We start from the raw sequence: 10267 nt of genomic DNA, 5'->3' as shown, positions 1-10267 counted from the left end.
GAATTGGCTGGGTTGGAAGGGACCTCAGAGATCATCAAGTCCAACCCTTGATCCACTACCACTGCAGTTACCAGCCCATGGCACTGAGTGCCACATCCAGTCTCTTTTTAAATATCTCCAGGGACGGAGAATCCACCACTTCCCAGGGCAGCCCATTCCAATGCTTGATCACCCTCTCGGTAAAGAAATTCTTTCTAATATCCAACCTAAACCTCCCCCGGCACAACTTGAGACCGTGCCCTCTTGTCTTGCTGAGAGTTGCCTGGGAAAAGAGACCAACCCCCACGTGGCTACACCCTCCTTTCAGGGAGTTGTAGAGAGTGATGAGGTCTCCCCTGAGCCACCTCTTCTCCAGGCTGAACAGCCCCAGCTCCCTCAGCCTCTCCTCATAGGATCTGTGCTGGAGTCCCTTCACCAGCCTGGTTGCCCTCCTTTGGACCTGCTCCAGGACCTCAATATCCTTCCTGAACTGAGGGGCCCAGAACTGGACACAGTACTCGAGGTGTAGCCTCACCAGCACTGAGTACAGGGGCAGAATTTCTTCCTTGGACCTGCTGGCCATGCTGTTCCTGAGATGCTGATAGATGCTAAAATGCTACAACAACTGTCTGGTACATACTGCTTACAGATAAAAACTAGTGTTCAGCAGCAGCAACCTGCACAGTCTGCAGGACGACCAAGGAGTTTTGGTAGGTGGGAGGGCTGCATGTTATCTCCAGTAGAGAGAGAAATGTGAGAACCTGACAGGGCTGCTCTAGAGCCCTGCTGGCAGTGAGGCCCTGAACAAGGATATGTAAGAGAGAAAAACTCTGTTTTACTGGAGCATCATTTTTCAGGCTTGTCCAAAGCATCATCTTCTCTTAAGAACAGGGTCTGCATCAGTGCCATTCTCTTATTCAGGCCAGGCCAAACACCTACTTATTTACAATGCTAATTTAAAAGCACATGCTTCTGACTTGCTGATAACAGTTTCCATATTAGGCTTGTATTCAGATACTGTGGGGTGCTGTGACATAGCCAAATTCCTCGAGGCAGAAGAGATGACCTTTTGAAAAATATACCCACTTCCCTGGTAACTACATGAAACCTTTTAGGCAGTAAGATATATTTGTCCTCCTTCATTAATGCAGGTTATTATTAAAGCAGGTTATTATTAAAGCACTACACTAATTTGGTTTCCTTTACAAAAGGGGAAACTGTCACCTCAAGTGCTTTCCCCCATTTTGATGACAGTAACATGGGGAAAGGGCCAAGGTACTACTGAAAGAAAAAAGCAGAAGCTGCTTAACATGATGCAGTCATCCGTGCTGCTAATTCAGAGGTGGTTATTGTCCCAAAACAATGTATTTTCAGGGTTTAGAGAAGTTTATTGTTTAACCCAGTAATGATTAGGTATAGGGTGGGTTTAATGCCTTTATGTTCAGTAATTTCTTTATAGACTTACCAAAGTTTTATCTACCTTTCTAGACTATTTAAGTTTTTAAAAAATCTGCTTTAGTTTGTTCATATTTGTCCTCTATGTTGAAATTCCTTAGATCCTTTCTGGAACAGAAACCTGGACAGGATAAAAAAATAACCCTAAGTCATTAAAAAATACTACCATGGTAATTTATTAAAGTTTCATGCTGTGGTTAAACATACAAATGATTAAAAAAAACCAAAAAAATCATGCATGTTTTTCTACACCATTTGACCACTTTGCAGTCACTAAAACCACACTTAAGACAAATGCCATCATAAGGAAGTTTCAAGAATATTTCAGCTGAACTTCAAAACAAAACCCAATAACAATTTATCACACATCTCTATAGGATTAAAAAGTTTCAGTATAAGTTAGAGGTTAAGAGAAAAATCAGCCAAATAGTGCTGGACAATGGTAAAAACCATATACCAACCACCTTTACTTGAGCAGAAGTAAACCATGGTTTCATAGAAAAAACCAACTTGCAACACATCAGATAACCTTGTGCTATAGGATACAGATGATCAAAGTATGTTTTTCACATCTTTTTATCCATAAGAAATCTAAGGGATACATGAAAAAATTATTTAGGTCACAAGATACTGAGCAGCACAGAGTTTAAAACAAACTCTGCAGCTGATGTCAAATTACATAACAATTTACACCAAAAGAGTATTTCCCTCTCTCCAATTTTACTCCAGAACAACAACAACAAAAAAATCCTATTGTGAACATAGGAGTGGAAAAGTTTGCAGAAAGAGGGGATGGGAAAGGCCTCCCTTCAATTAATATGGTAATCTTGTAAAAAGAATTGTAATATATTTTCAGAAGATAGACCTTACAGAAGGTCTGATGAAGTCTAATCAGTAGAAAACCTTTTACTGCTTGTAGAAGGTTGATGGGTCTTGGTGTTGTCTTCTGGTCCTAGGTAGGTGAGATCCATTGATTTTGGGGAACAATAAGGTCTGTGTACAAACAGTCATCTCCGTCTGTATTTATTCAGTTGCTGGCTGATATAAATGTTCTGGGAGCTTAAATCATTTCAGTTGAAGTTCATGTCCTGTCTTCATCAAGATCCAAAACAGAAAAAAAAACATGCCCAGGAGGGTAGATACACAAGACCCATGGCAGTATCATCTATAAGCACAGCACAAAAGGTAGAGGCTGGACTTGTATAATAATCCAGTTTCTATTTAGGCACCTAATAAAATATTTCCAGGAATGCAGCACTCAAATGTTTCACTCATGTGAATGGTGGACCCCACTGAAAGTGTTACCATGTCACTTGAGAATGCTGCCATCCATCACAGGCCCTTAGCTAAGGAAGTGCTAGAGCAGAAGGACTTGAGTAGGGAGGAAGGGGGCAAGCTTGATTTTCAGCCGTTTCAGACTTACAATTTAATTTATTGCTGCAGTTGTTCCAAGCTTCCTTGTTCAGGTCTGACTAAGTTGTTGTTATTACAACACATACAGGAAAAACTCCCTACAGCAGGATGGTGAAAGCTTAACTTCAACCTGTGATGTCTGATCTTAATATAAGATGTCAAGGCATCACCATCTGAGACTGCTCAGCCTTTCAAAGACATAGTTCAAAGTTAAACACAAATGCTGAAAGAAAAGCATATTAGTAATTCTGACATTTTTCCATTATTCCAGGAAAATATACAAGAAACAGACTGACTAGTAGGTAAACATTTGTCTCTATAAAACAGCAATCTCTATGTTTTGTGCTTCAGAAGTGTAGTCCAGAAAGACTAAAAGTTTGTGACAAGATATAAAAAAATTCTCAAAGTTGAAAATTCATCATTCATCAATGATGATCATCTAAAAAACCCCAAAACATTGTATTTTGCTTAATGACAGTGCTTAAGAATACACTTGCATATTACTAGTACTTAATATCTTTCAGCAACATGCACAAAACACTACTACGGGTGGCAGTAAAACATCCAGTGCTGTTTTAATACTACCAGAAATGCTGGGAAACAGTACATATTAGTTACAAAACAATAATACTGATGGTTTTGCATATCTGTTGAGTGAGGTAATGTTGATAGTTTAAAAATGCCACTTTTGCACTGCTTGTTTTTATTGCTAAATTAAATATTAATACTGAATATGATTTTTTTTTTAAACTGCACTGCACCCCAGCACATCTTAACACCTAGGAATATGGTTTCTTAATTATCCCAATGCTACTACCCAGCGCAGTGCTCAGCTGCTTGAAGTTCAATTAATATTTGTACAGGAAGTTACATTTGAAGAAACTCTCACATCACTGGAGTCACCTTGCTACATGATGGAGGAGTAAAAAAATCTTATATCCTGATAAATACAATTTAGGTTCCCTTCAGTGATGCTTTTTCTATGAATTGAAAGAACATAAATATTGCCACCAAAAAAATTAAAAATTCCCCCCCTTCTATTTTCTAGGAAAAACTTTTTTTGTAAGTGTCCTCAAGACAATAAATAGTCCCATTCCTTTTCCTTTCCAACCGGGTGCAGGTAAAGTGCAGCAGGAAGCACCAGGGAAGCCCTCTGTCCAGCATATGGCTTTGCTAGATGCGGAGCTGGTAGCCCACCTCATTGAGTGTAGCCAGGTCTCCTTTCTTGTCCACAACTGCAGGTCTGCAAGGAAAGGAGGGAAGAGGGTGCTGCTCACCAGCTATCCCACACTGCTGTGCAGGAGTGGAGAGAGCAGCTGTCAAATCAGAAATGGTTTATTTCAAAATAGGAGTGAGTGGGTCTGATTTTCTTATTGTAATCATGATCCTGATCAATTTGTCACATGAACCAGTGCATTCAAGCCACTTGTGTGGGTTGCCTCTGAAGCCAGACACCAGCAAAGTCATCCCATCCAGGGGCCCATGGTCTGAGTCTGGGAGCACCCCCTCCCTTTGATTTGAGAGAGGGCCTAAATGAGTAGCTAAGACTAGACACATCCCACTTTTAGAATAAAGTGGAAATTTATTCCACTGAGAGCAAACAGTCAAGGCCTCTCACATGGCCGCAGCATGTTGTGTCTTCGTAACCTGCCCTTTCTACTTGGCTAGGTCTGTGTGAAGGGCTAGAGCCCACCAAATAGAAGACACAAGATGAACTCCCCTCCATCTCCAGGCATCTTACAATCTGATACAATCCAGCCATTCACTTAAGTAATCAAACACACACAAATGCTGCAAGGTCATTTAGTGTATCAGCAACCTGCACTAAAGGAAACCTTGAGATTGAGCAGTCTCCTTATTTAGCAAGCAATGGAAAAGCTCCTGCAACAATTTTGTCAAACCAAAACAATCCTACCCATTTATAGTCTATGGCAGTATCTAATCTGAGAGCTTATTCCAGCCTCTTAGCTATTTTCACATTAAGCCATCCATTTGTTCTTCTAAAGGAATTGTCTAAAGTACATTTCTTCTATTAGACTCTGCTGCAAAAACTCAGCTATAGCCTGAGCAGTATCGTGTGAAGCTGGTGATGGCTCGAGTGCTTTCCTCCAGCTCCTTACCTTGTTTCCAGGTCTTCTGCTTATTTTCTTTGCTTGCTGGGCAGCAGATGTGTCCTGTGAGTTTGCACATACAAGGCTGACACCTCCTCATTGCATGCTGCCTGATTCTGCCCAGGCTGCTCTGGGCAGCCAGCAGGGCCACAGGAGAGGCAGCAGGAAGGCTCTCAGGCCAGGGAACCTTTGCCCTGCCTGGGGCAGGCTGCTGGGTACATGCACCAGTCTGAAAGTTGTACTGCTGCAGGCCTAAGAGGTGGGGATGTATAGCTTACGTAAATACACACATACACACCCGTGGCAGAGCCTCAGAAATATTTCTTATTTATTTGATTCAGTAAATTCTGGGTTTTGGGGTTTTTTTGTTGTTTCAAGAGCAGAGCTGCTCTGCTGGAATTTGCCCACTGCTGTGGATAATGAATGCTCTTCTGCCTAGTCACACGTTGAATCCAACCTGTTTTTTTGCCACCTCTCCAAGCACCTCTATAAATAAACCCATCATCTTCTTTGCAGTATTGCCCTGGACCCTGCTTCATGTTTGTAAGTATTTCACAGAAGTGGAGGAGTCTTAAATGGTCTCTGTCAGTTGCGGGGAGGGATGGCACTTGAAGAATGCATTGTAAGATAATTTGGATTTTTCCACTTTGCTCCTTCAGAGCAGATAGGATTTGACTACCCAGAAAAGTTACAAGCTGCATCCCTCAGAGCTTGTGTAGGAGCTAGAGACCAGCAAGGAATGTGCTGCATGATCTGAGTGCCCTTCCTTCCCTTCCTCCCTTTAATTAAAGCCAGAATATGGTTTTAATTAAAGCACTCCTGGATTGTTCTATCTGCTCAGATTGAGATGAGAAGTCACTGCACACACATGACAACATGCCCATTTCCACTTCATGACAATTCTCTGCCTTGTAGCTAAAAAACCGACTATCCTCCATAAAGTTTCTCTTCAGGGTTTTAAGAAAAGGCAAGAATTTGTTGGGGCAGAGGCACTGCAGCTCCTATTCTCTTTGGCTGGCAAATGATCTCACACCAAACCCCCCCTCTGAAGAAAAGGATCTTTGCTGTCCCAGCCCATCAGATTACACCTCCTGGCCGAAGGGCCTTGGTGATGAGCACGTGACTGAGCTGCACATAGCTGCTGGGTACACAGTATTCATGAGTTGTCTGCACTGGATCTGCCTGATTTTGCACATCCTAACACAATGGACTAACAGAATTTTCCTTTCAGCAGCTAAATTAGGCCAGAAGCACACAGGGTCAGCGTTGCTCTGACAGTCACGGAGCATGCATGTGTTAAGCCTCAGTATGAAGTTCTAAAAAATTAGATCTGGTTTACTGACATTTAGGAGCAGAGATTGCTTCAGGCTGCCACATGATACTCCCTTCCAAACTCATAGGAGCACTCCCAAGCCCCTCCAGCTCCCAGCACTTTTACATAGAGGATGAAGCACTGCATTAACTGTTTGATCAACGTGGCTTGCAATTTGTTGCACCCTCCTGCTTTGGAACTTCAGAGGATGGACAAGCAGGCAAAGTAAAGCCTCAGACTTACCAGACAGATTCACACCACCCAGTATCCTCTTTATTCATCCTGCCTGCTGGCCACCCTTAGCAGGATCATACCAGCTGTGAACTAAGAGCTCAGGGGCTGTAACACAGCTCAGTCAATGAGCTGCAATTTGACTACACACCAGTCTCCTGAGCAGGCATGCCCAATCTGCCTTGTAGCTGTATTTCCAGGCTAAAATACTATCATGGGCTTGCTAGTGGCCACCACCAGCATTTACCTAACAAGCTAGTTAAGAATCAGGATGTGAACTTAAAAGGTTGAGATCGTAAAATCCACTTCTGTCCTTAAGCACTGCTTCAGCCTTTGTCCCTCAGAAACAATCCAGCAAAATCCAGTTCACGCATTTTTCACTGGGAGATATTTCCCAGCAGGCCTGTATAATTTTATTGTTGACAAAAACCAGACTGTAATAACAGCTTGTCATCAGCAGGTGAAGCCTCTCAAATGAATGTGTTATTTGGTCGCTGCCAGCTCACACTAGAGCAGAACAGTTCTCTCCCCCTCCCCAGAAAGCTCAAAAAAGCTGTAATTACAGCATGTAAGAGATCCACAAAGAAACAAAATACAGTGTTGATAAGCACAGCCCTCCTCTCTAGCTAAGATTTCAGCCTAAAGCCTAGCAAGCCTGAAAGACTTTCCTCTTCTGTGTGTAACACAAAGACTTCTCACTGCAACTCGGTTCTCAGAAACACATCAATGTGCAGAAGAAATTTTTCAGTTTCTCCTCTTGTATTCCTTACCCTATCTCAACTGCTATATATGCTGGTGTGTGTCACTCAGCCCATCCCTAATGAGGGGCTGCCATTCCCCCGTTCAGGTCTCAGCGACCTCCTGTTGCAGAAACCATCAGATCTCAAATTTGGAAATGGAAAGGATTTATCACCAGGAGCAAACTCCCTACAGCAGCAGCACTGTCAGAGCAAAAGACACCGTCAGCCTTCGAGTCACCAGTGCCATTGCACAGAAGCATCATTTTAACATCAGGAACACAATTCCTCTCCCTTTGTAATACAAAGCAGCCTCTTGGGTCTGCTCAAGGGCCCTGGATCTGGCCAGAGCTTCTTGACACCCCTTTTCCTTCCTAGCAAGCCGGCACAGTTTGTGAGAGAGCTCTGCAGGACCCACAGGCCTGTCACACAGACACAAAGCACGCACTGCAAGAGCTACCACCTGCCCTAGGACTCTTCAATGCCTTCCACCAAAGCAGAGATTAAGGCCTCGTGTGGAGTCTGCTCTCACACCCCTGCTCCCTATGGCTGGGTCCTGGATCTTGTAACATGGTGACCCGGGACTTACTTTAGAATAACACTAGAATTCACTCCAGATACAGAATAACAAGCAGAACCACCAAGCAGGTAAGAAGTCCTAAAGGCACTGCAAGACCACCAGTCTTCACCTGTCTTTCTGGCCCGGAAAAAGTAAAGCTGCCAAGGAGGAACCAGCCACGTGTCCAGCAGCTCTCAAGAAACCAGTGCAACCAGCGAGTCCCCAGGCCCTGCAAGACTCTCTCAATATGCACAGTCCAGAAACCCAGACATGAAGCCATCCCTTGAAGCAAATCTAGGAGGTGAAGAAGCCTGGAGTAGCTGGCTATAATTATTCACGTGCTAAAGAAGGAGCTCTCTGTGATGAAGCCCAAAGTACAGAATCATGGCCCGAGTGTGGATTCACACGTAAAAATAAAAGCCTGCTGTGAAATCATCTGCTGCTAAAGTATCTTGAAGTTATCTTTAGAAGGTTGGTCTAATGTCTGTGTTAGCTGCTTCAAAATAAATAAATAAGTGCTGAGACAGTAGTCTGGGAGACTATTTAAAAAGCAATGATCATAAATATGTGACTAATCTGGGTTACGTATAGGCTTTCACAGATGTCAGCTTCCTGGCACAAAGCAGTACAGCTAAACTCAAGTCTTCCACATCTAAGGTATGGGAATCTGAATTGCCAGTGGCTGTAAAAGGCCCGTGGTTTGGAAGCTCAATTTTATCCATTTAGAGGTATTGCATGCAGTTAGTCCATCCTTCCTTCACAGTTAGAGAAAAACTAGGAGCTATGATGCATGAGGGAAAAAGTCTGCATTTTTTTTAAGCCAACTAAAATGAAAGAACACAATGCAAGTGATGTTTCTGCTTTGGCAAGATGAGAAAAGATTTATTCACCGTTACTGTAAAGTCAGACAATCCTTAGCAGAAACCACTCCATCAGAACAGCTCTCTGCAAAGGCTCATCAAGGACAACCCAATTTCTGCCTCACTGGCTATGACAGCAGGGCACCCCACCACCACTAGCAGGTGCATCCTCCTGTTTTAATACCTATGTCTGAAGACCTTCAAATGTGATCAAACTACTTTCCCTCCTGTACAGGTTCCCTGCATGCCAGGCTAGGTTCATTTCTCCAGAAAGTGGTCTGTATAAAAACTGAAACACTTCCACTTTCACAGACACCTAACAGCCCTTAGAACTTAACCAAGCAAAGGCCACTGGGGCCTCCAAGGACACCACAGAGTGTGTGGTGGCTTCATGGAGCCTCTCAGGCAACCAAGGTACCTGATGCAGTTTTCCTACACCTGCCAGTGCAAACAGTTAAGTGTTGCACAGCATATTAATTCATCCTCAACTTCTGACCCACTAGTGATGGCAGCAGGAATACTCACGATTTGTCTCTCCTGCCCACGCGTCTCTGGGGGCTGGCTTGTCTGCGGCGAGGGGACAACGACTTACCCCGAGATCTCTCTTTCATGGGAGAATGAGCACTTGAGGGTTTCAGAATCTGGGAGAGATGGGGGAGGGAAGGAAAAGGCATTCAGTAAAGTCAATGATTCACTGAAAATGAAAAAACAAAAATGAAGGGTCTCTTACAGTAACGGGGAAGAAATACAAAGAGTCTTCAGTCCCTTGGGGCTTATTCAGTCCCTGATCAGGTTAAGAAGAACCCAAAGCTGTTACATGTGGTACCTGTTCAAGGGCACACTGCAAAAATTAGTTGGTGTCATCAATTACAGTTCCCAGCTAAATAGTGAAGAAAAGATCTCACCCACAGCCTTTTTCAGGACTGGCAACAGCCAGGGATAAGAAGAACAGCTTTGAGCCTCAGCTGAAGGAAATTCACACATTGCCCTCTTCAGCTTTCCTCTGGGCAAACAGAGGTGACTGCCTACCCATCTGACAGCTGCATTCTGTGTGACACTGAGACATTTCATTCTTGTTCATTCACACACTTGTTCGCATCCCCCAGGCCCTCAGAAGTCCATCACAACCACACTCACATTCTGGGCTATTTTTAAGACTTGATCCTTCCCAGACCCCTCCCCAGTGGGAGCCCTCTGAATCAAGTGGCTCCAATTCTGCACTCATGCTAAAGTCAGACACAGGGCCTGCAGCCTTCAAGAGTTCATCCCCACAGTCCTGGCCTTGGGGCACTCACAAGGACTGGACTCAAGTCACAGCTCAGCACACACACAGAGCTGGTCCCTCTGTCAAGTATTAAGTTCAGTAAGCTATTCATCCATATAGACTTCAACCAGAGCCTGCTTCAGCTGTTTGCTCTCTAGGTGTGTGAATAAAAAAGACTGGGAGAAAAAAAGCTTCATTACACTTGTAATCAAGCACATGTGCTCAAGGTGACAGTACGGTACAAGGTGGCTCTCAAAATTCCTTGGCAGGGCAGGAGAGGTGGCAGCAGGATGCAGAGGCTACAATGCCTCAAGGTCAGGGCAAGGGGGCAGGTGCCTCAGCCAAA

General features: G+C 43.7%; 1 protein-coding gene across 2 annotated transcripts in view; it reads right to left on the bottom strand.

Annotated features, from left to right (window-relative positions):
• The window catches only part of VASH2 (vasohibin 2), a 40790-nt gene that overhangs the window by 4383 nt on the left and 26140 nt on the right, over window positions 1-10267 (bottom strand). The window contains exons 6-8 of one of the 2 annotated variants that reach the window (XR_011725058.1): window positions 9183-9298; window positions 2300-4090; window positions 1460-1555 (exon numbers count right to left, since the gene is read on the bottom strand). Coding sequence is in view for 1 of the 2 variants with exons in the window: in XM_071739622.1 (XP_071595723.1) it covers window positions 4021-4090; window positions 9183-9298 (186 nt within the window). In the remaining variant the exon portion in view is untranslated. Of the gene's footprint in view, window positions 1-1459; window positions 1556-1594; window positions 4091-9182; window positions 9299-10267 lie in introns of those variants that run through there. The other variant, XM_071739622.1, reaches the window with a different exon arrangement.

The sequence above is a fragment of the Heliangelus exortis genome, chromosome 3 (genome assembly GCF_036169615.1).
Source record: "Heliangelus exortis chromosome 3, bHelExo1.hap1, whole genome shotgun sequence".
NCBI lineage: Eukaryota > Metazoa > Chordata > Aves > Apodiformes > Trochilidae > Heliangelus > Heliangelus exortis.
This window is presented reverse-complemented; position numbering and strand designations above follow the sequence as displayed.